Consider the following 27,137-nt stretch of genomic DNA (forward strand, 5'->3'; position numbering starts at 1 on the left):
AGATTCCATCTCACCCCAATTAGAATGGCGATTATCAAGAATACGAGCAACAACAGGTGTTGGCGAGGATGTGGGGAGAAAGGTACACTCATACACTGCTGGTGGGGCTGCAAATTAGTGCAGCCACTGTGGAAAGCAGTGTGGAGATTCCTTAGAAAACTTGGAATGGAACCACCATTTGACCCAGCTATCCCACTCCTTGGCCTATACCCAAAGGACTTAAAATCTGCATACTACAGAAATACAGCCACATCAATGTTCATAGCTGCTCAATTCACAATAGCCAGACTGTGGAACCAACCTAGATGCCCTTCAATAGATGAGTGGATAAAGAAACTGTGGTATATATATACTATGGAATATTACTCAGCCATAAAGAATGATAAAATTATGACATTTGCCTGCAAATGGATGAAATTGGAGAATATCATGCTAAGTGAGATAAGCCAATCTCAAAAAGCCAAAGGACGAATGATATCGCTAATAAGTGGAGGTTGACACATAATGGGGGGGAGGGAAGGGTTAGAGTTAGGGTTAGGGAGGGGGGCAAGTATGGAGGAAGGAACTACTGTATAGAGGGTAAAGAGGGGTGGGAGGGGTGGGGGGAAGGGAAAAAAATAACAGAATGAATCAAACAACATTGCTCTATGTAAATTTATGATTACACAAATGGTATGCCTTTACGCCATGTACAAACAGAGAAACAACATGTATCCCATTTGTTTACAATAAAAAAAAAAAAAAAAAATCTTCAATCATCCTCAGTTGGTTCCACTGAGGAAGGAAGTGGAAATCTCCACTTCACCTCAAACCCACAATCCTACCATTCCTTCTTAATACTTTACTTTCTATACTACATTTGTCTTCCAATGTAGCACTATTCCTAACACAGCCGCTTTAGTTTTAGTAGTTTTTACCTTGTACTTATTCAAAACAGGAAGGTTCCAAAATCATCCTGTCCTCTAGCACGACTGTCTTTTAGATCCATCAATTACCTCAGTCTTTTCCAACAAAGCAACTCAGTTTCAAGTTCTCTTTTACTCAGCTTCTATCTTCCCTAAACTGTTATTCATTTTAAGATTGTCCTGTAAGGGGTATGTTAAATATACTGGCATAATCATGTTTGTAACTTAATTTAAAAAAAATATTATTTAGCAAATCAAAACAATTTGCAATTTTGTTCGTCTTGCTGTTGGACATTTTAAATGAGCTATTTCTTTAAAGTTTTGCCTGTATTATAGGCTGTTGATGTCTGATTTTAAACTTTATTACCAAGCCTAAAAGGTGCTATACTTAGGCAATTTTTTTTTTCATTGTGAAGGACTCTGGTTAAAGTTTAAATTCTTGTTGTGAATAATTTAACTTCAAGGAGTACAAGCATAATGACTTCACCTGTTCTTCCTTATTGCAAACTACCTTCAATGGCAACACACACATACACTAAATTTTGTTATATTCACTGAGTTTTCAAAATACTTTTTTATATGACAGAGCATACACATACTCTCATTTTTTCTCACCTGCCATTTTCTGCTTCCCATTTTGAGGGCAGCTTTTGAATGTTCGATATGATCCAAAAGCTCACTACCTGAATGCTTACTAGGGACACGATAAAAACCAACCTCCGATGCTCATTGTCGCTAAATGCATGCTGCGGGCAATAGTCCTCCACTAAGTAACCACGTCGTAGGAGAAAGCCAATCGCGTTCAGGCACCCCAGCGCATTGCTCAACGAACCAACCAGGGCATTACTACATTTCTCCTCGTCCTAGCTTGTAAGTTTTCCTTATTTTCTCCCCAAATGCTCTAATCGCGCTTCCAAAACTCTCACTGAAGAGATTGTACAAAAACGGCACTTCCTTAGGTTTTCACCAGTAACCTGACCCTGACACAGCCGACGGAGGTCAGCCCACAGGATTCCTAGAGGCGGGTCACCTGCACAACGCGTGTCCGGGACAGCTCCTCCCGGAAGTCCGCCTGTGACTCGACACACGCTCTCCAGTGACGCGGGCGCGGCAGTGCATCGACGGGAGGTGTCGCGCCTGCGCGTCGGCAAAGGGGCGGGGCGAAGGGGGCGTGGGGAGGGAGGGCACGAGAGGAGGGCGGGGCGGAGGGGGTGGGCCTTTCGGGCGCGCTTTCGTGCTTCACTTCCTGTTTGCCGGCACTTCTGGATCCGGGTCAAGGGTGTCCACCTCCGCCTCGCCTCCCCGGCTGATCCCGGCACCCTCCTTGACAGCGCCGGGGTGACAGCGCCTCCTGACTCATCGTAGGGCCGGTTTCTTCTCACGACCAGCCGGAGCCTGGACGCCTACACTTTCTCCGGAACGCGAGGGCGCGCTTCCCCCGCCTACGAGTAGCAGCCCCGGGCTCTGAGCGCCCACCAAAGCCGGGGGCCTTGCTGGTCCCTCCGCGCTGATGCCGAGAGGGATTGCCGGCCCGCGGTGGCGGCCGAGTACGGTCCTTCAGCGCCATAGGCCGGCCGTGGGTGGTGTCGGTTCTTATCGCGCCGCAGGTTCGCCAGCTCCCGCCCCGACTTGGATGGGCTCCCCTACACGATAAATGTGGCTGCTGAGGCGGCGGTGGCGGTGGCCGGTCCCGCTGCTGCTACGCTCCAAGTTCACCTCCGCCCCTGTGCTCTTCTGCCCCACCTCGGGGCTGCCGCCGCCCGCTCCTTATCCCCTGGCCCTGGCCTTGCAGCGTGGCGACAATGGACAAGATCCTGGAGGGCCTGGTGAGTTCTTCGCACCCGCTGCCCCTAAAGCGGGTGATTGTGCGGAAGGTGGTGGAATCGGCGGAGCATTGGCTAGACCAGGCGCAGTGCGAGGCCATGTTTGACCTGACGACCCGGCTCATCCTGGAGGGCCAGGACCCTTTCCAGCGACAAGTGGGTCACCAGGTACTGGAGGCCTACGCACGCTACCACCGGCCTGAGTTCGAGTCCTTCTTCAACAAGACCTTCGTGTTGGGCCTCCTTCAGCAGGGCTACCACTCGCTGGACAGGAAAGACGTAGCCATCCTGGACTACATTCACAACGGCCTGAAGCTCATCATGAGCTGCCCTTCGGTGCTGGACCTCTTCAGCCTGCTGCAGGTAGAGGTGTTACGGATGGTTTGTGAGAGGCCAGAGCCCCAGCTTTGTGCCCGACTGAGCGACCTTCTGACCGACTTCGTGCAGTGCATCCCCAAAGGGAAATTGTCCATCACCTTCTGTCAGCAGCTGGTTCGAACGATAGGCCATTTTCAGTGCGTGTCCACCCAAGAGAAGGAGCTACGGGAGTATGTCTCCCAGGTGACAAAAGTGAGTAACTTGCTGCAGAACATCTGGAAGGCCGAACCCTCCACATTGTTACCTTCCCTGCAAGAAGTTTTTGCAAGCATCTCTTCCACAGGTAAGGATTGTATTTTAGGAGACTATCTCTTGGAAATTCAGTGTCTCCCTCACATACACTCCATGTTTGCTTCCAGCCCAGAAAACATTGTTAAGGGAGAGCAAATCCTCGTACCCTCATCCACAGTTTCATTCCAATTCACTGCCTTATTCAGGATATCACGTTATATCTTAAAAACACCACCTGTTCTTATTTTAAACGTTGAGAACATCTAAGTCTAAGACCTTTGGCACTAAACAAGTTACTTAATTACCTAGTTTTCAGGATGACAGCAGCTATGTAAAGCGTCTATTCATTAGTGACTAATGTTAGCATAGTAATAATGTTTACCACATTATTAATGTACGTGATCCTGTCATCTTGTTATAATGAGTTTTTTCCCTGTTTTTGAATTCCCACATTTTTAAATTCATGGATTGTGCAGTTTTATCATAGATTATCACAGTTTACTATGTCGATTTTAAATATTGGCATTTTCTGTCTGCAGTAGTGTATATAAGAAGGGACACAGGTGGAATGAGGAAAGCAGGAGTGTCAGGACTTAAAATAGATAATTTTGTGCTATGAACTGCATCCTCAGAAATTTAAGAGGGTCACATAATAATAATTGGCTAGAAAATGCTTTCTTTCTTGGAAATTTTACCTGTATGTCTGGGTTCTTGAAAGCCTAGAGCTTTCAAGTCTATAGGTTGTCAGATAATAGGTCCAAAACTAGGATTGCTGCTCGACTTAATACAACCATTCTCCTTAATTATACCACTTGGGTATTTGAAATAGAACTTGTGTCCTCCTTTTATTTTAAGAAACAGAAATAAGGGTGGAGTTTTAACCTCTTTATACAATCTGATAAAGAATTTAATGTATGCCAACTATTTATTTACAGTATTTGTTTGGATTGATTAGTTTGTTTGTTTTTTTTTTTGTAATTTTGTATTGTCTATGTTGCCTTAGCTGTTATATTTTCCCCCAGTTTTTTCAATTGCAGTCTTAAAGGTGCACATCTAGGATTTGCTTAACTTTTATATAATTTAGCCAAGTCTCCTCCCAATTCATCTTAATTTCAACTTAAAAGATTTTTAAAAATCTTCCTTATAGCTTTGTAATGACTGCTATAGTAGTTTTAAATTACTTTCAAATGTCTTAAAGTGGGAATTGAAATTGATACCTTGCATTTCTTTTTTGTTGCTTTGTAAATGAGTATCTTAACACAATAATTGATATTAAAGATTGGGGGGCAAGTAATTAATGGACTAAATATAGCAGTGCTAAATACAGCTTTTAAAATTCAATATTCTGTCTGTAGTATGAGTGAACACTGCTATTTGCTGTTAGTCTCTCACTTAATATTCATGTAATTTAATATTCCTCTTACATCAGTCTACCATGATATATAGTATAACAGCTGCTTCCTAATTAACACCTTTGCTGCAAATAAATATGTATTTTTTTGTTCTTTTGGGAAAATGTTGTTTTCTTTTTAATACTTCATTTGAACCTTCTTGCCATATTTTTTTTCCTTTTCAATTAAAAAAATAGATGCATCATTTGAACCTTCTGTAGCATTGGCAAGCCTCGTGCAGCATATTCCTCTTCAGATGATTACAGTTCTCATCAGGAGCCTTACCACAGATCCCAATGTAAAAGATGCAAGTATGACCCAAGCTCTTTGCAGGTACTCCTTCATAACACTATAGACAGTAATTGTAGATTTGAGAGGCGAAGATACTTTGTTTTATCTCGTAATAAGAAACTTAAAGAAATGTTTAAAACTAAAATCATGGACTCAAATATATAAGTATATTCCAAGCTAATTAAAATGGTTTATCTTATTGTAGCATTGACAGGCATCCCAGTAATTCATAAATTTGTTTTCAATTTAACTTTTTTATTCCAAAATCCTACATTTTTGTCCATTTATTGTACAAATAGAAGTTTGTTGGATTATCAATATCAATATATTTTTCTAATTTCATTGCTCACTTGTGTTTCCTGCAACCTGTTTCTTCCCTCTGGGTTTCCCCCCCACCCCCACCCTCTAAGTTAAGCATACTTTCTATTTCAGCTGGGCTCAGTGGGTAATATACTCTTTTTCCTTTGTCTGACATTTAGTTTTCTCCCTTAGTTTTAGATAGATTACATATTTCTTTGATTTCAACATGCATCCTGATTTCAAAGATGTTAAAATATGGAAATGCCCAGTTACAGATATCCTAGTTCAGAGAGCATAATTTTTTCACTTAGTGCTACATAACTAATTATACATCTTAAAATTGATTTTGTTAAAAAAATTAATTTAGAAAACTACAATCATTTCACTTGAATAAAGCTTTATTTTACTTGATTCAATCATATTATTTGAGTAAAGCTTTTATTTTTCTTGATTATGCTGTTTATTTTTATTTCTGACCAATTTTGACTATTAAGGATTTCATTTGATCATTAGTTACATTGGGGATATAAATCTAAATGTTTAAAATAACATTTCTGATTTCCTATTAATGACTTGACTTTATTATGTTCTGAACTTAACATTTGTGGTAACACAACATTCTCCATAATTTATTTTGTTGATATAGTTCACAGAGTTCTGCTTCCATCTTTTTTATATGCAGACATAAAACTATCAAAACTATCAAATTTATTTTTTTAAATTGATTTTATTTTTAGATTTAGACTTTGTTTTAGAATGTATCATAAATAAGTAAAATAATTTAGAATGCAGTTGTTTTGGGAAAAAAGTGGGTAAGAAGAGGAATATGGCGTGAGGGAGGAGTTTACAATTTTAAATAAGACAAATAAGGAAACCTTAATTGAGGCGACCATGACAGTAATGAAGGAAATGGAAGGAGCAAATCTGTGGATATCTCAGGGGAAGAATATCCAGTATAGATAGTACTGGATTTATGATGATTCGGTTTATGATTTTTCAACTTTATGAGAGTGCATTCAGTAGAAATTGTCCTTTGAATTTTCAGTCAGCTCTTTTCTTCAGTTAGCAATACTTGGTACAATATTTTCTCAAAATGCAGGGCAACAGTAGTGACCCACAGGTCCTAGTCAACCACATAATTAGAGAATAAACAATCTCTACAGTGTACTATGTTGCTAATTTGTAATGTTTGGCAGGTTGAGTGTCTTGAATGCATTCTTTCTATTTTCAGTTTACAGTGACTTTATCCCCATCATAAGTCAAGGATCATCTGTACTGTCTTACAACTTCTCTTCTAAGGTGCCCATCTATGGAACTTACTCCAGCTCTTGAGTTTCTCTTTTTCAGTTATTATGTTTTCTCATTGAGCTTTTCCTATCAGCCTGTTTTTGTTCTTTATTTCGTCTGTGTGTGTGTATTAAACACATTTAAATAGAAAATAAGGATTTGCAACAAAATGGTTTTTATGCCCCTGTTAAAAAATTTACAGGCATGAGATTACTTATGAACTGAAGGATTTATGTTGTATTCCCAGCAGACCATGTATGTACTAATACCTCTCTCTATTACACAAACTCTAGAGACTTGGATTTTTCCATCTTCTCCTCTTTTTCACTCCTATGTTTAAAAAGGTCTTTCTCTTCAAGCTTTTCTTTCTTCTTTGTGCAGTTAAATAATTGAATCAACTCATCTGTAACTTTTCTAATTTGTTTTTTGGGTTGCAGGGTGCAGTAACCAGGAATTTAACTCAGGGGCACTCAACCACTGAGCCACATCCCCAGCCCTATTTTATATTTTATTTAGAGACAGGGTCTCTCTGAGTTTCTTAGAGCCTTGTTGGTGAGGCTAGCTTTTGAACTCATGATCCTCCTGCCTCAGCTTCTGAGCTGCTGGGATTATGGGCATGTGCCACCGTGCCCACTACTTCTGATTTCTTATTGCTCACTCCTTTCATACTTTCCAGGGATTTATGAGAATATATATATTTGAGAAAAATCTATGTAAGTGTGTTGTATGACTTCTGTCACTATTGCTTTTAATTTATAATGACAGCATTGCCTTTTTTGGTATCCTATATTTTTATTCTCATCTTTTTAATATCTTTGTATTTATTGTTTTTGCTAGTCTTACAACAGCATGCTGTTAGGATTTTCTTCCTATATCTGTTTTTTTTTTTTTCCTTCCCTTTCTTCTTATCACTGTATAAATTTTGTTGTGTGTGTTGTTGATTTCAAGTCTTTATGTAAATTTCTCAGTACTCAGGAGACTGAGGTGGCAAATCACTTGAGTCCAGGAGTAGGGACCAGCCTAGACAACATAGTGAGATCCTGTCTCAAAAAATGAACGAGTAAATAAAACTTAAAATTAAAAAAAAAAAAAAATACTCCTGTTTCATAGATATCTCCCTAATGAAGCTTCTCCTGTGGGTCAGTGTGGCCATGATATCTCTTTGGGATGAATATATCAAATTATATTGTCCTCTCAATAAAACATTGGAACAAAAAGACTGTAAGCTAGATATAACCCTCAAGATGTGTCAAAGTGAGTATATAATTCTGAGAATTAAGATTTCACAGCTGAAAGTGAAATTAGAAATTTGTTGTTCTATCACCTTCATTGCATAGGTAATAATAGCTAAGATTTTTGTTTACATGCCAAAAACCTTTTTAGGTAGATCATGTTATTGGCCCCATATTATAGTTGAGGAAACTGAGAGGTGAAATAATTTACTCACGCTCCCTCAGATAGTAAGTGGTATATCTGGTATTCACTCTTAAATCTGGCTCCAGAGTTATCATACTATGTAGATGACAATGAAGAGACCAACCCACAATGGTCAAATTTATTACTCATGGTTGCTCTTTTAAGAGATAGAACTTATCTTCATGGCCTGATAGTGATTTTTATTTATTTTTCTTGTTTTTACTCCTATTGACACTCTTTTATTTCTCTTAAATACCTGCTCACAAATCTGTAAGCAGTTTTCAACTCCATCCTTTCATTCCCTTTGATTGACATCACTAAGTCCTTTGGATTCTTTCTTTAGGATATTTCTTACAATGATACTTTGTCTGTCCCCACCATTTATGGAAACAGACCTGCATTGTTGAAACAGTCTTCTAGTTGTCCTTTTAATTTTTTTTATCTGAAACAGTCAGTCCTACTGATTATTCCCTCTGAAGAAGAAATTACAGTGACTTATACTACATACTAAACCAAGTGTAAATTCCACTTGCTAGCATTCAGCATGTACTCTTGGTCTTAATTTTCTAGGTTTTTTTTTTAAAAACAGTTATTGTATCCAACTTAAGAATTTTTAATTTATTTTGTCTTCAAAATGTACTTGGGGGCTGGGGAGATAGCTCAGTCGGTAGAGTGTTTGCCTTGCAAGCACAAGGCCCTGGGTTCGATCCCCAGCACCGCAAAAAAAAAAAAAAAAAAAAAATGTACTTGGGAGTTAATTTTTTCCTGTTTCCATGAGAAGATGTAATGCAGTTTTTATATTGCATTTCCAATTTAACCTACAGAATCCTTTTTAACCCATAATCTAACCTACAGCGATTATTTTTACATAGAAAGTGTAATTTAAAGGAGCAGTGATGTTTATTTTTACCATACTCCTACATTATACTTCCCCATACTCTGTACTTCTCCAAAAGTGCCACTTACCATGCTTCACAGTCATTTTTTTGTAATTCAGAAAAAGCAAATGTAATTATCATTGCAGGACCAGATAGATAACATTAAAGTATGAAGTCGGCCAGCTGTCAGTGAAATGATAGTGAATAGAGTACACAAGCACCTTCCGGAGAAATTGTATCCTCATTTCCAATTGTTTGTTGTCACAGGGATATTTAAGTTCAGTGTTGTTTGATCTAATTTTCCCAAAAGAAGCCTGAAATCCAGTTTTCTGGATTTCCCAATTTTTAAAACACTGGGAGAAGACTGAAGGCTGAAGATAGCCCTCAAACTGCCATGTAAAAGTGAAAGTTAATTTTTTTCTTCCTAAGTTATGATTAAATCTACTTTGTTGCCTTTCATAATATCTCCTGCTTTATTGTTAAAGTTGCATAGATGTATTTTTTTAGCTATAGAAGAAATGATTTTATTATCCAGCAAATGAGCTTCTACTCTGTGCGAGGCACTGTGCTAAGTAAGGGAATCCAAAGATATATAATATTAAAATAGTAACAAGATCACTGCTCTTGAGTTTATAGTCTAATGGAGGCGATAAGGTGTTTAAGTACATAAATGACAAATGTAGTTAAAATGTTCCTTAGTTGTAAACAATTAAATAAAAATTTAAGAAAAATGCCCTTAGAATTTAGAGTAACCAATATATTATAGATATGATCACTATTGTTAACCATAAAAATAACTCATCCTGTGAGTTATTTTCTGTGCCTGAGAGGACTTGGACATATGCAGGTTCAATCAAAGTGCAGCAAAAAAAATGCAGCAAAAAACAAACAAACAAAAACAACAAAACCATTGCACTGGCAAGCTTAATTCAGATACCAATACCACTGTTTGATAATTTTGTGACCATTGACAATTTTTAACTTTACTCTTTCCAACTTGAGGATAGAAAACCTCTTACTACTATATTCTCAGCACCTAACACATACTCTCTATGTAATATACATTCAAATATTTGCTTCCTGAACGACTTCTGTCTTAGTCTGTTTGAGCTGCTGTAACAAAATACCTTAAACTGGACAATATATGAAACAGAAATTTCTTTCTCACAGTTCTGAGGGATGAGAAGTTTGAGAATAAAACACTAGCAAATTCAGTGACTGGTGGGGGCCTGTTTCTCATAGATGGTACCTTCTGTGTGTCCTCACATGATTGGAAAGGGGCAAGGCACTAATCCCATTTGTGAGGGCTCCACCATTATGATCTAGTCACCTCTCAGAAGTCCCATCTCTTAAAACCAACATATTGGGGATTCAAATTCAACATGTGAATTTTACAATTATACAAACCTTGAGACCACAGCCGCTTCTAAAATGTGTAACCACTGACGTAAAGTTTATTTTAAGATTGGTCAGGAGATTGGATTGGTACACATGGGATAAGGTAAAGAATAAGATTTATGAGATGGGAAGAAAATAAAGAGGCTAGAGGAAAAAGCTCAGTAATTAGGAATAATAAAGAGCCATTGTCAAGTGGAATTTTCTGTTCTCTGCTCACTTACCTTTATTGTACTTTCCTTAGACTGAGTTAAAGGGAATCTGACCTTGAGCTCTGTGAGTGCCACTCCACATTGGACAAAAAGAGGTCACAGAGCCAAAAAGAGATGCTCACATATGCCCCTCCAGGCCACATCAGTAAATTTATTTTAATTTTACAGTGTTTCAGATCTTTCCATGTTAGATCACTATGGATAAATTCTTCTACTTCATTTCTTCAAACTCTGCATAGTGTTCTGCAGTGTCACTGCTGCAGTATATTTTGCCTTTTCCTTATTGGTGGTCATTTAGGTTTTTTGCAGTTTTTCCATATCATAAACAGTGCTACAGTGGATGCGTGTGTACATACATATATTTTCTTTTGGTATTGGGATTGAGCCCAGGAGCACTTTACCACTGAGCTATATCCCCAGTCCTTTTTGTTGTTTTTTGTTTGTTTGTTTTGTTTTATTTTGTTTTGTTTTGTGTTTTTGATTTATTTTAGTTTGAGTTTGAGACAGATTCTCACCAAGTTACTACTTACCAAGACCCAAGTTACTTGGGGCCTCACTAAGTTGCTGAGCCTTGCCTCAAACTTTCAGTCCTCTTAGTCTCTAGGATTACAGGCATGCACCACTGTGCCCAGCATATATTCTTAGTACACAAAAGCCAGTATGTCTCTTCTATTATGTAGAATAGTCACAAAATTTTTGAGAATCAACCTTATAATAGTTGGTAGATATATCTATCAGGGGCTACTTTAATGACTTGTAACTGTCATTGTTGCAAGAAGCCACGAAAGCAAGGAAAGAAGCAAACTGTATAGGGAATGGAGGGAACATAGAGGTAACTTATGTAGTCAGTGTGTATTGGGACTTTAGGGGTATTTTAATCTTAAAAGGAAAAACCTTAAGAAAGAGAACACTCCAGTATTATTATAGATAGTTATGTAACAGTTTTCATGAAGATGTCCATATCAATTTAGATGTCAATCCTTTCAGTTGCTTTTTTGGTCAGATTTATGTCCTCGTTATTTGTAGTTGACAGTTTGGAGAATGAAGATGTTTATTACTGCATATATTAATACTTGGTGAAAGAGAAGCATTCACAGTATTTTCAGTGTTTTATATCAATCCATTTAATCTTCACGACATCCCTGAAAATAAGCATGCTTACCTGCAATCTAGAGATGAGAAATTTGAGATATAGAGATTATAAGGTACTTATATAATATATATAGTTTTCTGGCTAATAAGTTGTAAATTGAGATCTTTAAAGCATTTTCTCTGACTTCAAAATGTGAATTTTTCCCCTATTATTTTCTTATTACATAATCTGTAAAATCAGTCGGCTACGTCGAATTATATGAACATTTGATTTAACTGCTTTCCAAAAGAGTTGTACCAGTCTTCATTGTGGTAAATATCTAACTTAGGAAGTCTCCATCAAACCTCGTTTTACTTTGTCTTTTTTCCCTTGAACTGGGTTGATATTCAAGAAGAAAGACACTCATCAATGAAATGAGGTCATTCGCATATTTAGCATTAGTATATTTACAAACTTGGTGCCCTTTTATATATTTGAAGTTTTCTTTTGTTGTATAGTAGAATTGTGAAAGATATGGTGAACCTGTTCCATAATTCAAAATATAGCCTCTTTTAATAGTGTATTTCATTAGACTGCACTCATCAGGAAGGAGGAGGAGAAATCTTGGTTGATACCCATAAGTTTTCATTTGGATATCTATATTTCAACTGTTCTTAGAGTAAATTCAATAATAAATTCTTGATACCACTATATAGCACATATTTTTTATTTTGCATTTATAAAATATTATAAATTTTTAATGGAAATGTGTTAAATGTAAGTATTGTCATCATACCAAATTGGAAACTCCTTGAGGGTAAGCATCCATTGTATTCATTTCTACATCTTGGTCACTGTTTTTTACTAGTGTGTTCACTAAATAATGAGTCATGAAGTCCGTGGTTATTTACTGTAACAAGAGTAATCTACTCTTGAGTAATGTTGAAAATATTTCCAATATTTATTTTCCTTCAATTTTCAGAATGATTGACTGGCTGTCCTGGCCATTGGCTCAGCATGTGGATACATGGGTAATTGCACTGCTGAAAGGACTAGCAGCTGTTCAAAAGTTTACTATTTTGATAGATGTTACTTTGCTGAAAATAGAACTGGTAAGTGGGCGTATATGAATCTATTAGAATGCATGAACTCATATAATCAATATTTTTATATTTGGGTTGTCTCCTGTAAAGCATTTGAATTCTTAGTTTTAAATGTGCTAGATTTTGGTTTTGTTTTGAATAGGCCTTAGTAATTTAAAAAATGCCATGTAAGTGTAAGTTTTGCTGCTTTCAAATATTTACTATGAAAACATTTTTCCCATTATTTCTTGAATCCAACTAATCAAACTTTTACCACTTCCTTACCAAAATTACCTTTGATACCAGTGCTTCTCATTGTTGCTAAACCCAGGGATCATTTCTCAGGACTCGCCTATTCAACCTGTCTGCGCAGCTGAAGACTCCCTCATAGAACACTTTCCTTACTTAATTTCCAGGACATTATATCTTCTTGGGTTTTGTCCTACTTCACTAGCATATCAGTCTCCTGTCCTTGCTCTTTCCAGTATTTTGATTATCTTAGAGTTCAGCCTTTGGTCTTCTTTCTGCTCAGTCCCTACGCACAGCATAGGGTCCCAAGACTTTTAATGACTGACAAATGTAAATTTCTAGTTCACTGTTCTCCCTTGAATTCCATATTCTTGTATTCAACCATCTATACTCAGATCTGAAATTTACTTTATCCACAATCTAACTCATGATTTTTTTCCTCCCAAAGGTGATCTTCCTCACCTTAATAAAGGACTACAGCATCCTTTCACTCACTTAGGCCAAAAACTTGAAACTATCCTTTTTTTCATTCTCTCTCAACCCATATCCTATAGGTCCTGCTGACTCCACCTGTAAAATATATCCAGAATCCTATGACTTTTAACCAGTTACATCACTTCTACCCTGGTCCAAAGTCCTCCCCATCTCTCATTGCATTGATTACAATAGCCTCCCTGCTTTTTGTCCCCTGTAGGTGTCTCACAAGATCCCATGTGATCTGACCCACTTCTACTTCTCTGACCCCGTCTCCCACTTGCCTTAGTCTCTTGCTTCACTTACACCGTCCTCTTTACTATATCCGTGTCACACCAACCTGGAGGACTTGGGACCTTTGCACTGCTGTTTGTCCTGTTTACATTGTTCTTCTCCCAGGTATCTACCAAGCTTATCTCACTTGTTCAGCTTTGTAGTCAGATATCACCTTTCTTTTACATGAGGCATTTTTTTGAACCTCCTTTGTAAATTAGCAGATCCCTCTGCCACCCAGTATTTCCTATTCATGCACTGCTTTGTATTTTTATAGCACTTACCATTATATATTCCTTTTTATTATCTCTCCACATCCTCTGTACTATAAGCCCTTTTAGATATTATTTTATAGATTCATTGTTTTCTCAATGCCTAGAACAGTGCTAAGCAATAGTAGTTGCTCAATAAGTATTTATTGAGTGAATTAAATGAAGAGTGAACCAAGAAGGGATACCTCATAAACATAGTATGACAGATTTCCACTTATCAGGGAATTTTAAGAATTGGGTAGGCCATTACATTCCCCTTGATCTCAGTCCATGTTTTTATCTCCTAACTTTCTCCTTCCCCCAAAGTTTAATAACATATTAAGATAGAACTTTTCAGGAAGGGGGCCATTCACATAAAAAAATTTTGGCTCTAGGAAAATACTGATCGGGTTACTGATTTTCCTCTGCATTCTGAAGTTTGGTGTCTTATCTTATTTTGAAGGTTTTTAATCGACTTTGGTTTCCTCTTGTGAGACCTGGTGCTCTTGCAGTTCTTTCTCACATGCTGCTTAGTTTTCAGCATTCTCCAGAGGCGTTCCATTTGGTAAGTTATGCCAGAAGCTTCCTACAATGAAAAAACCTTGTTTTCAAAATTTAGTTTGCTATTGAGTCACATTTGTATATAATGAAAAGATTGTAGGTTAATTCTAAATCTATTTTCACACAGCTTTATCTTTTCTTAGAAAATTTGAAATTGTGTAATTTCTCTCCAAGGAATGTATTTTCAGAATGTTTTGTGTTTCACCAAAACTACCCCACTTGTTATTGCTCTACATGAGATGTGTCACATGAGATGGATGTCTGTTATACATTTAAACTGGGCAAAAGGATTAAAATAGTTGAAAATCATGGACAGCTTTAAAATTTTTGAACCATGAAAACATCAATCTTTGCTTTATAGCCTTAGAGTAAGGCTTTTCATTCACTCACAGTCCATATCCTGTTGACTCCACCTTAAAACATATCTAGAATGCTGCTACCTTAAACCAGCTACATCACTGGTTTTGATATGATTATAAGTTATTGCAGGTAAGGAATGACCAAAATGTTACTTCAGGAACCTGTCCATTGACCTTCCTACAGCATCATAGGAAAGCAGTGGCTTTGTGTGATTGCCTGCTTCCTCCAAGATCTGATCCTCAGTTTTACAGGACTGTTAACTCATTATTAGTGTACCTACAATGTTAAGATCTTAAGGATACTTAACACCATAACAAAATTCAAAGGAGATTAATGAAGAAGTGCAGAATCCCAGTCATTAATTTTTAGGTGACTTTTTTTTTTTTTTCTTCCAAGCATGATCGTGTGTAGGCCGTTCAAAAAAGAAAAGGCTTGTTTTCAAATTTCTAGGAAGGAGATTCTCTAACATAACTTAACCATCCATTCTGTCACTTATTGCTTTTTACACCAAGGACATTTCTTAATCTTTGTGATTAATTACTTAGTCTATACTCTTAACCTGTTTCATTGCTCAGAATTTTTTAAAAGAAGGTATCTCCCTTACCTTTTCTATTGCTTTTTCCCCCCTGAGAAAAGTAGTTGAAATAACAATTATTTGACTTTGAAATATTTGACTATTAATTAAACAAGTATTAAATCATTTATTTAAGGAATCATTTATTTAAGTTGGATCTGAAACTAAAAATTGTGATCTGGCTTATAAAGCCTAAAGATAAAGACCAAATTATTGCCTAAATACTACATTAGAGTTTGACCCTCCTTTGAACTGAGAATAACTTGAACATTTAGTAGTGATTTCAATGGCAGTTAAATCACATATAACTCCAAACAATTCAATGAAGGATTTAGGTTTAAGGTGGCTAAGTATGAGAAATAATTTGGAATCATCACCATCATTATTCATCAAATTATAGATTTAGAATAGTTTAGGGCAAACCAAGATTAATGTTACAATATGTGTTAGAGTGGAACAGGTTGCTTTTCATATTTTTTATAAGTGAAAAAATTTAAATAGACTGGCAGATAATGGATAAGTAAAAAGACTACTAATTAAGTTTTATGCACTTCCTCAAATAGTAACTTATGTTTAGTGTTACAGTAATGTCTAGAAACAAACAAGTTTCCTCATTTGAAAAGCCAACTTTCAAGTATTTAGAAGGCAATAGCAAGAAACAATTTTGTTTCTGTGTCGGTAATAATATTGACCATTTGGAGCATAGTAGTAGACAACCATAAAGATTGCAAAGATCAAATCTACATTAGAAGTGCTTTTGGAACATTTGGAATTATGAATCAGTTTAAAATTCTTTCCTCTTTCATTTCTCTCCCTTCACCTCTGAGAAAACAGTAATTTTGGATTTCCAACTATTTTGTCAAGAGAATGTCTGAGAGAGGTGGCTTAATGGGGCAGGATTCGCATTCAGATTTGCCTAGATACATAGCGATGATAGCAATAGTATAAACTCATTAGGAGCTGCTAGTTTTATGGTGATATCCATACCTTTGGTGGAGGTAAGATTAAAAGTAGTGTAAAATCTAAAATATGATTTAAGATCTCAAGCTCAGGGATAAAGCTAGACAGAGAACAGAAGTAGCACTATTACCTTAAGAATATGATTATTCTTTTTTAAAAAAGTATTTTACATGCTGCTGGAGATCAAAACCAGTGCCTCACACATGCTAGGCAAACCACCCTACCACTGAGCCACAACCCCAGCCCAGAATATAATGATTCTTTTTAGGTAAAAAGAAAGGGAGTCGATTGGGGCATTACTATAACCGCTGTTATTATTGCTTGATGACATGACCCTAATAGAACTTTAGCTTCACTTTTATCATGAAATATCGACCAAAAATATTCCACAAGTAGAACATAATAAGATGCCTTTTAGCATGAGAAGTGTAAACATGTAGTTTCAGATTACTATTAGTTGGAAAAAGTACAGCATTTTGCTAATAGAATGAGCCATTGCTGAAAAATAGAATTTGTTTCATTTGGGTAATAACCTCTCAAATATTGTATCTATATTTGATGGGTTATTTTTAACCTAATTGATGATCATCCATATTAATAGTTTTCTACATGTACATTTTCAATTTCCTTTTTATTTTTGGCCCCAATTTCTTTAAAATGATAGAAGTTTCTGATTCTCTTTATTTTTAGAATCATCTTTATTTTGGGTTGGGGAAAGGGTTTGTTAATATGGATATCCAATCCAACATAAGAAAAGTATATTATTTGAGCTATAATTTTTGTTACATTTACAAGTTATTTCAAAGACTTTCTTAAGGTAAACTTCACTGCCCAAGGCATGTAATTCTTTCAAGTGGAAAATTTTAAATTCACACTAGGTGGAGCTCTTTCGCTAATTCTAGGTTTGCTTGTTTGTTTTTAATTTGTCCCCATTGAATGATCTGCTCAATATAATAGCCCTAATATTTTCAACTGAAGGAACTCCTTTAGAATTGCAGCAATGACTAAGATTCCTATTTTGTACCCGTGTCATACATATAGTGTAAAAATGAGGAGAGGCATAGTAAATGGAATTGCACTCATACATGACTGAAAACTAGATTTACTTTGATATTCTAGAAAATTTTAACTTCATAACTATTTTAGAAAACGCTATGACTGAACACACGGGAAAGAACTTACTGATCATGTAACATTGCAGTCTATTTGTAGGCTAGAGAATGTATTACCAATTAATATACATTTTAAGAAAGGTTTGTCTTTTTTTTCTCTTCAGATTGTTCCTCATGTAGTTAATTTGGTCCACTCTTTCAAAAATGATGGCCTGCCTTCCAGTACAACCTTCTTAGTGCAGTTAATAGAATTGATACACTGTATGATGTATCATTATTCTGGATTTCCAGATCTCTATGAACCTATTCTGGAGGCAATAAAGGTATGAGAATTGTTGTACCAACATTTGTGGAGTTGCAGATTAATAACCATATTTCTTCAGTTCTAAAGTGATATTAAAGTGATATTATAGGCATATCTTAGAATTTATAACAATTTTGGGGAAAACTTGTTTTAAAAATATGCTAAATTTAATGAATACATACATCAGATTTTCATTCCAAGTGTTAAAATATGTAAAGTACATCTTAGAATCATGGGAATGCAAATAATAAAACATTTGACTGATTTTTGTCCCTATTTTTAATTCCATTTTTACTCTATATTATTTATGAATGTCTGTGTTTCATAGAATCTTTACTGGAATTATTTGTGTTCACTCTTTTTTTCAACTTTGTATAGATAGTGCATGATTCTGTTTGTGAGAAATGAGTCACAGTAAACACACTTTTCTCTGTAAATTTACTGCAAAGTCAGAGTGTAGCTAGAGAGCTTAACTTAGCCAAACTTATTCAGACTTTTGATATCAGTTCTAGCAATGTTTTATTTTGAAACTTGAGATATAATATAAAGGTCTCATTGCCTTTACTACTTCTGTATTTGAAATAGACTCAAAGTATATTCTTTTTACTGTCTAGATAGCTTTATGAAACTATTTTTGGGCCCAGAAGACAAGACTGTTAAGTAGTTAATGTGTGTAATGTGTAACACTGGTATGACACTTGACATTTCAAAAGCAAATTATGTATAGGAGCATTTTATCATGGATTTGATAGTAATGATACTCTATTATTGCTGTGTCTGTTGATGGCTCCTTTTCAGTGCTTTCATGTTGAAAGTTCTGATAAATCATATAGTCTCACAAGAAACAAAGGACTTACTGTTAGCCTTAGAAAAATAGCTTAACTGTCATCCCAAAAGAAAAAAAGCAGATTACCTTTAAAAGATGTTTGTTTTCTAAGGTCTAAGTACCAGATGGGAATAGTAGTCTTATTATAAAAGCTCATTGTTTTAAGTGAAATGATTTTATCAACTTTCCTTATTCTCCAGTGCTCTACTCATGTTTGAAATCATTTACACTTAAAATTTTTTCTTGTTATCACACACTTTGCTAAACAAGTAAGAATTTGGATGTTGTAATAATTTTCTACATGGTAAAACATGAGATTGACTTTTTCAGAGTCAGAGGTCATTATACCACTGTGTTCTTGTTTTTTAATCCCCTAATTGCTTTAGACTTTTTTAAAGATTATTCCTGAGTAAATATTAGTAAGGAATGAAGAGGAAACATTTTCTTATCCCAAAATTTGAGAGCAGATTATTTGTTGTTTAATTTATTCAGTTTTGGGCCACTTCAAGTCCTCATTCCTACTGCCTTTGAATAGCACTACAGAATACTCTCTGATCTCAGAATTTTATGTTGTAAATATTTTACTATCATAAATAGTTCAAATGTGACTTGAATCCACAATTCTTTAGTATTGTTCAACTTGATCAACTATCTTTAGGAGGCATTTATTTTTGCCATGCACTGTAATTTGAATTTTTAACCAAGTATTACTGTCAGTTATTATAAAACTAAGAGGTAACAAAGAAAGCTTAAATGTCAGTGGAAAAACCTTCTTTATGGTGTTAGTTAATTTAATAACAAAAATAGTTTTTACTTTAAACTATTTTTCCTATTTATGATCTGTAGGATTTTCCTAAGCCTGGTGAGGAGAAGATTAAGTTGATTCTCAATCAAAGTGCCTGGACATCTCAATCCAATTCTTTGGCATCTTGCTTGTCTAGACTTTCTGGAAAATCTGAAACTGGGAAAACTGGCCTTATTAACCTAGGAAATACATGTTATATGAACAGCGTTATACAAGCATTGTTTATGGCTACAGAGTAAGTTTAAATTTCAACATTTTCACATTAACTATAGAATTTGATGAATGCTTATGAAATGTAGGAAGGTGGGAATTTTCTATACATTATTTCTTATAAATGACATAAATGTTAACATTTATGTATACTGGCCTTATTCAGAAGCAAATAGTGCTTTTAGTGCTCAAGAACTATTAAAATCATAACTTTTATGAATATACTTGGATTATTTCTGTTGTGCATTCCATTTATTTGTAATACTCCTATGTTTTCTACTTCTATCACTTGACATTTAAATACAGAGGGATTGATTGAACCTATTAAGTGTCCTAGAGATCTTCTTTGCTATTATTTCATACCTTTGTTTCTATCTATAAGCCCATTGTATTTTTTTAACCCATATATCTTTTTTTTTTTTTAACCTGGGACACTTCACCACTGAGCCACATCCCATTCCCAGTCCTTTTTATTTTTCATTTTGAGACAGGGTCTCACTAAGTTGCTGAAGCTGACTTTGAACTTATGATCTCCTGTCTCAACCTCCTGAGCCACTAGGATTAGCACCACTATGCCCGGCTTAACCCATATATCTTTTGAGGGTATCATATTTAGTTTTATCTCCTTATAGGTATTTTGATGTTTATCAAAACAACTTTTTTGTTGTTATTTAGAAAACTTAAGCTCTGCCTCCCATCCCAAACTAGTAGTTACTGAACAAATGTATAAACAGGCATATTCCTTTGCCTACTTATGAATTTACTTTTAAATCCATTTTCTTTTGCAACCAAGTAGATAAGAAATCAAAGATCCTTAGTTTGAGGAATGCTGTCCATGATGGTACAAAATAATGGCCAACTTTTACTGAAGGCAAAAATATGGTTGATATTTGCTCTTTAGTACCAATAAAGATTTCATGGAGCTTGCCCGAACATGTTTATAAATTTAGTTCCAAGCTTTTATAAGTTGTTATGCCTGCCTAGAAGAGTCAAAAACTATTAGATACAGAGTTAGTTTTCACTTATTTCTGAGCTAGATTATAGTCTGAGCACCAAGGTGTTTTACATTTGGTTTAGTGTTTTCTTGTTTTATTTTTTTTTTTACTTTATGTGTATTTTTAAGAAAAAATATACTCTGTGTGTGTGTGTGTGTTTAAGAAAAGATATACTCAGGTTCAAGTAACCCTAGGCATAAGACTGAAGAATCTATACCTGACCACCAGAGGTCATCCAATGAGCTATCTCATTTAGCAAATGACAGAGAAAGCACAGACCAAAGTAATTATAACTGGCAAGAAAAATTGAGAGAGCACATTTTACCGTGCAGTGGCTGATAATACTACCTCAAATAGGAAGACAGCATATTTTATTTCTTAGATACTATATGAATTCTTTTTCATGGTTTAAAAAAGATTACCAAATCTATAAGTATATAAAATAAAAATCAGACACACCCTTTCCCAAAGGCAATTTGTTAACGGTTTTGTGTGTATTGTTCCAGGCCTTTTTTATTATAGTCATATTCTATATCTAATACAAAAACAGTGTCGTTGTTTCGGGAAAAATAAATTTTGCAGAGAATCCTATTTATAAATTCTTTTCTAGCCACATGCTTTTGTCATTTAATAACTTGTGTTAGAAATGTTCCCATTGTAGGGCAGCACAGATCTATTTCATTCTGAATAAACAAGTCTGTCAGTTTATTTGACCATATTCCTGTTGATGAATATTAGGTTGTTTTGGTCATTATGAGCATCTCTCATGTGCAGATATATATAAGATTTTCTTTGAATAGGGTAGCCAGAGTGCTCCCCAAAAGGCTGTAGCATTTTGAACTTACATACTAACATCTGATTATACCTATGACCCGACCTATACCTCTGGCAGTACTTTATATAATCAGTCTTTAAATTTTTTTCCAATCTGGGTAATTTCTTCTGTTTTGTTTTATTTTATTAAAAAAAAAAAAAAAAAAATAGGGTCTCACTATGTTGCCCAGGTGAGGTGGAACTCAGCCTCCCCAGTAGCTGGTACTAACAGGCACATGCCACTGCACTTGCCTTGTCTTTTTGTTTTAATTTGCATATTGTTGACCATTATAGTTTTTCCTTCTCTATTTTTCTTTGTTCATTTGTTTTTCCCTTCTGAATAACCTTTTATTTTGCATCTTTCTGCTGGGTTTTCTTTTTTGCGTTGTTTCATTTATACTCTGTATGCTAATCCAATATTACATGATTTCTTCTAATTACGATTCAAATTTGGGGAGTGTTTTATTTATGTAGTTTTTTTTTTTTTTTTTGGTACCAGGTATTGAACTCAGGAAAACTTGACCACTGAGCTACATCCCTAGCCCTATTTTGTATTTATTATTTATAGCTTTTTAAAAATGCTTTTTTAAAAAATGGCACGTGTGTATATTCATAAAGATAAGTCATATTTTATCCTCTTTCAGTTTCAGGAGACAAGTATTATCATTAAATCTAAATGGGTGCAATTCATTAATGAAAAAATTACAGCATCTTTTTGCCTTTTTGGCTCATACACAGGTAAGCATATGTGTGTACAGTATGTATATGTTAACTGCAATTATAATATTCTTTGAACTTCACATATACCAAACCTTTTTAACTGAAGTGGTACTGCCTAAAATATCTAAATATCAGTTGTGCCAAGTTTTTATCCACACCCCCTCCCCTTCCCATTCTATTGATAAATATTATATTAACCTATTGTTCTAAGAACTGTTACATATAAACCCAATTTCCTATCCAATAAAGAATCTGTATGAAAAAGTCATTTTAAGTGCATCTTTAATAGTTTACAGATACTAAATTAATGGATTTGCACAGTAATAAGTAAGTAAAGCAATTTTGTGGTGCCAGGCTTTTTTCACCTCTCCCTTTTCTTATATGCATCCTTCATTATGACTAAAGATTTTATAGATATTTTTTATGTGTTGAGTTCTAAAACTTAAAATTTTATCATCTTTTATGTACACAGATGAGGGGAATTGAATTTATGCTAATAGCAAAAGGTAGCATAGTAAATATTCATTCAATAGATATTTATATACATAGTCTATGATAAGCAAAGAAAATCCCATGTTCAGTGAACTTATAGCCTAGGTTTTGAACATACACATACAAATTATATATATATATATATATATATATTACTTATTTATAATGTATTATTTTCTGGTTTTCCTCTGATTGCCATTGTCTCACAAAAATCTTGAAAGAGTAGTATTTAGAGCCAGAAGAAAGAATCACAATTGATGGGATTGAGTTATTTCCCTTCTATAAACTGAGAAGTATCGCAAGTGTAACTTCTTAAACAATAGGATTGAAACAGGATTGACAGAATAGTGATGGCCTATGAGTAGCAGTATGCTCAGAGAGATCATTTTATTAGTCTCCGTCTTAGAGAAAAATACCAACAAATTAAATTTAACATATCAGGACCAAGAGAAATGAAAATTGTCTCTTTCTTCTCTCCTCTGGTTTCCTAGTGATTTTTTTTTTCTGTTCTTGATTTATCATTAGTCTACATTTACTATATTATACATATATATGTACATATGTATGTATGTATATTTATACAGATATATTATGTATACCATATTAACTTACTAAATCAGAGCTACTAAGAAAAAACCCTAGGAGGTTTCCCCGCTCCCAAGAAAAGAAGAAAGAAATTAACAAGAGATCCTAATTAAAGTTCTGTCACAGTTGAGACCTTCTTGGGTAGCAGACCGGCAAGGATTATTTTAGGTAGGTAGATTTCCCTCAATAATTGAAAAGTATTTTTTCTTATAATTAATAAAGCTAACATTTACTGAGCATTTAAATTTTCTGGCCCTGCGCTAAATCATTTATCTGTTAATCCTCAAAACCAATCTATCAGGTAATAAAGTATATCCCCAATTTGCTGGAAAAAAAAAAAAAAAAGAAGTTTAAGTTATCTGCTCAGGGTCATGCAAACAAGTAGCAGGATTAGGATATGAGTTAAATAACTCTGAAATTTATGTTGAACCAGTATGCCAAACTCCCTTTCTTCAGAATGCTAGAAACAACCCTAATTTGGATAAAATTTTCCTTAACTGAGGAGGATTCCATTATTATATACAATACTCAAAATATCAAGAGAATTTCAGAACTTTCAAGTTAAAATTATATTTTTCATATGCCTATTCAGGTCTTTTTGTGTGTATGTGTGGCAAAATCTAGAATTTGAACCTAGATTAATCCAGAGTCCAAGACCAACTACTAGACTGAACTGCCTATCTGTACTTTAAAAAAGAAAACAAAATTAGCAAGGTCCCTAACCAGTGTGTTCACATTCTGAACATTTCAGACATGTACCCACGCAAGGAAATTTTCAACTAAAGTAGGTGGTTGCTTGGCTCTGTAGAGCATTCCCCATATTAATTTATCTACAATATGTATTCATTAACCTTTGCTTTAAAAAAATTATGGACTCAAACACATTTATCATAGAGAGGTAATATTATATCAAGAGTCAGACCTGGGTTCTAATATAATCCCTCTACTCATTTAGTTTTATGTCCTTGGGCAAGCTCCATAGTTTCTGTAGGTCTCTTTTCTTTACAGAGTTAAAAGGTCTGACTAAAGGTTAACAGTATTTATTTCTAACTAGTTTTATATGCTTCCAATTACCAGTATTTATTTCTAACTAGTTTTATATGCTTCCAAGTTGCTCCATGTCTGACTTTTGTTATAAAAAACTGAGTGCAATGTAATTTTAAGTAATTTTTATTAAACGTTAGATTTTAAGATTTCAGGTACTTTTGTTTATGCTGTAAGAAACATTTCCTTGTACTTTTGGTTCTGCTATTTAAAGAGGGAAGCATATGCACCTCGGATATTCTTTGAGGCTTCCAGACCTCCATGGTTTACTCCCAGATCACAACAAGACTGTTCTGAATACCTCAGGTTTCTGCTTGACAGGTAAAAAACTATTTTTAAAATATAATTTGAATTGCATCTTCTCATAACAGTTTCTTTCTATTAATATTGTTCTTACATTTGAAAACAAATTTCAGGTGCTTATCCATCATTTATTGTAGGCTTTTTAAGTTTCCTATTGTTTTTAATTTGGTTTCTCTTTGGGGTTTTTGTATTTTGGATCAGCCGTTATTAAAATGTAATGTGAGCTATAATCAAAATAATATAAAGGGGTGCTAGGACTACAAAGTTTAAGAGCCATTCCTTTAGACCATTTGAAATTGTAAGCATAGGGTATATTTTACTGTCTCCTTACTACTGAATAAACAAACCTTACTATCTTCTTGTATTTCCTTGTCTTTGCTCCCTTCTGTCATATGAATGACAAAGTTAGTTGGTCTTAACCTGTACAACCTCCCTTTCTTTCAGCTAAGGATATATTAGTGGTTTCTTTGTGCCAAACTTCTCTGAGATGCCAAACAGAGCTATATAAGACAAGTAAGGGACATATATAATTAACTGTAATATAATACATACTGTAAAATAGCCTTATGAAGAAAGTATAATGAGAATATAGAGTAGTAATAACCCCCTAACTTTTCTTCTAGATTCTTTAACTGTTCAATATTTTTCTTGATTAAGAGAAATTTGGTTTTTATATTTGATAAAAAATAATTTGTTTATATAAGCCACCAATATTGTTAAATAGAATTGATATTTTAAGTGAAGTAGTGATATAATGATAGATATGTTCTCCTGCAGGCTCCATGAAGAAGAAAAGATCTTGAAAGTTCAATCCTCACACAAGTCTTCTGAAAGTCTGGGGTACAGTGAAACTTCTTTACAGGAAGTAGCCAGTAAGGCAACTATACTGACAGAGACCCCTTGCACAAGTGACAGTGAGAAAACTTTAATAGAAAAAATGTTTGGAGGAAAACTACGGACTCACATATGTTGCTTGAACTGCAGGAGTACCTCACAAAAAGTGGAAGCCTTCACAGATCTTTCACTGGCCTTTTGTCCTTCCCCTGCTATGGAAGACTTGTCTTTCCAAGATCCAGCATCATTATCCAGTGCACAAGATGGTGGCCTAATGCAAGCCAGTGTATCTGGTCCTTCAGAAGAACCGGTAGTCTATAATCCAGCAACAGCTGCCTTTGTCTGTGACTCAGTTGTGAATGAAAGAACAATAGGCAGATCTCCTAATGGGTTTCACTATACTGAAAACACTTCTGTCCCTAATGAATCTCCCAAGATTCTTATCAATAAAGATGTACCTCAGAAACCAGGAGGTGAGACTACACCTTCAGTAACTGACTTACTAAATTATTTTTTGGCTCCAGAGATTCTTACTGGTGACAACCAATATTATTGTGAAAACTGTGCCTCTCTGCAGAATGCTGAGAAAACTATGCAAATCACGGAGGAACCCGAATACCTTATTCTTACTCTCCTGAGATTTTCCTATGATCAGAAGTATCATGTGAGAAGAAAGATTTTAGACAATGTGTCACTGCCACTGGTTTTGGAGTTGCCAGTTAAAAGAACTACTTCTTTCTCTTCATTGTCAGAAAGTTGGTCTGTAGATGTTGATTTCACTGATATTGGTGAGAACCTAGCTAAAAAATTAAAGCCTTCTGGAACTGAAGAAGCTTTCTGTCCAAAATTGGTCCCTTACCTATTAAGTTCTGTTGTGGTTCACTCTGGTATATCCTCTGAAAGTGGGCATTACTATTCTTATGCCAGAAACATCACAGGTGCAGAGTCTTCATACCAGATGTGCCACCAGCCTGAAACTCTCACATTAGCACCCTCCCAGAGTCATTTACTAGGCAGAGATAGTCCCAGTGCACTTATTGAACAGGATTTGGAAAGTAAGGAAATGTCAAAAGAATGGTTTTTATTTAATGACAGCAGAGTGACATTCACTTCATTTCAGTCAGTCCAGAAAATTACAAGTAGGTTTCCAAAAGATACCGCATATGTGCTTTTGTATAAGAAACAGAATACCACTAATGGTTTAAGTGGTAATAATCCAACCAGTGGACTCTGGGTAAATGGAGACCCACCTCTACAGAAGGAACTTATGGATGCTATAACAAAGGACAATAAACTATATTTACAGGTAAGTTGGAAACATCTTTATTAGTTGTGGAAAATATTACACAATTGACAAGTGGTTAATTGAATGCCCAGATTTTGAAATCCAGCTTGACTCATACATTTTCAAGGAATTCTGAAACTTGATTATGGATTTATATGAAATGAGCTCAACCTATGTAATTCAATTGTCATACTTTCTAATATTGTAAAATAGTTGTGAAAAGTGGCAATTACATTCAACATAGAAGACCTCTTTTGTTTTTATTTATGAAAGCTATATATTTAGTTAGAAAAGATGATTATAAAATCATGCCATATAGAAACATAAAATGGAAGTATCTCCCCTCCTTCCCCTTCATCCCACCCTCAGGGAAATGACTGCTGAATTTGGTGTTCATTCCTGCAAGTTCTTGGTGTAAATATTTTAAGGACCGTTTGTTGACATTC

The 27,137-nt window shown here is 35.2% G+C and overlaps 1 protein-coding gene across 2 annotated transcripts in view; it reads left to right on the forward strand.

Annotated features, from left to right (window-relative positions):
• Positions 1 to 2,170: 2,170 nt before the first annotated feature.
• Positions 2,171 to 27,137, forward strand: part of USP38 (ubiquitin specific peptidase 38) — a 30,107-nt gene continuing 5,140 nt past the window's right edge. Inside the window, exons 1-9 of one of the 2 annotated variants that reach the window (XM_079154147.1) lie at positions 2,171 to 3,389; positions 4,926 to 5,061; positions 12,562 to 12,691; positions 14,372 to 14,473; positions 17,640 to 17,798; positions 19,452 to 19,645; positions 22,073 to 22,166; positions 24,484 to 24,590; positions 25,350 to 26,712. In XM_079154147.1, coding sequence (XP_079010273.1) covers positions 2,708 to 3,389; positions 4,926 to 5,061; positions 12,562 to 12,691; positions 14,372 to 14,473; positions 17,640 to 17,798; positions 19,452 to 19,645; positions 22,073 to 22,166; positions 24,484 to 24,590; positions 25,350 to 26,712 — 2,967 coding nt within the window. In that variant the 5' untranslated portion in view covers positions 2,171 to 2,707. The remainder of the gene's footprint in view (positions 3,390 to 4,925; positions 5,062 to 12,561; positions 12,692 to 14,371; positions 14,474 to 17,639; positions 17,799 to 19,451; positions 19,646 to 22,072; positions 22,167 to 24,483; positions 24,591 to 25,349; positions 26,713 to 27,137) is intronic. The other variant, XM_079154148.1, reaches the window with a different exon arrangement.

This window comes from Sciurus vulgaris (genome assembly GCF_902686455.1).
Source record: "Sciurus vulgaris genome assembly, chromosome: 9".
NCBI lineage: Eukaryota > Metazoa > Chordata > Mammalia > Rodentia > Sciuridae > Sciurus > Sciurus vulgaris.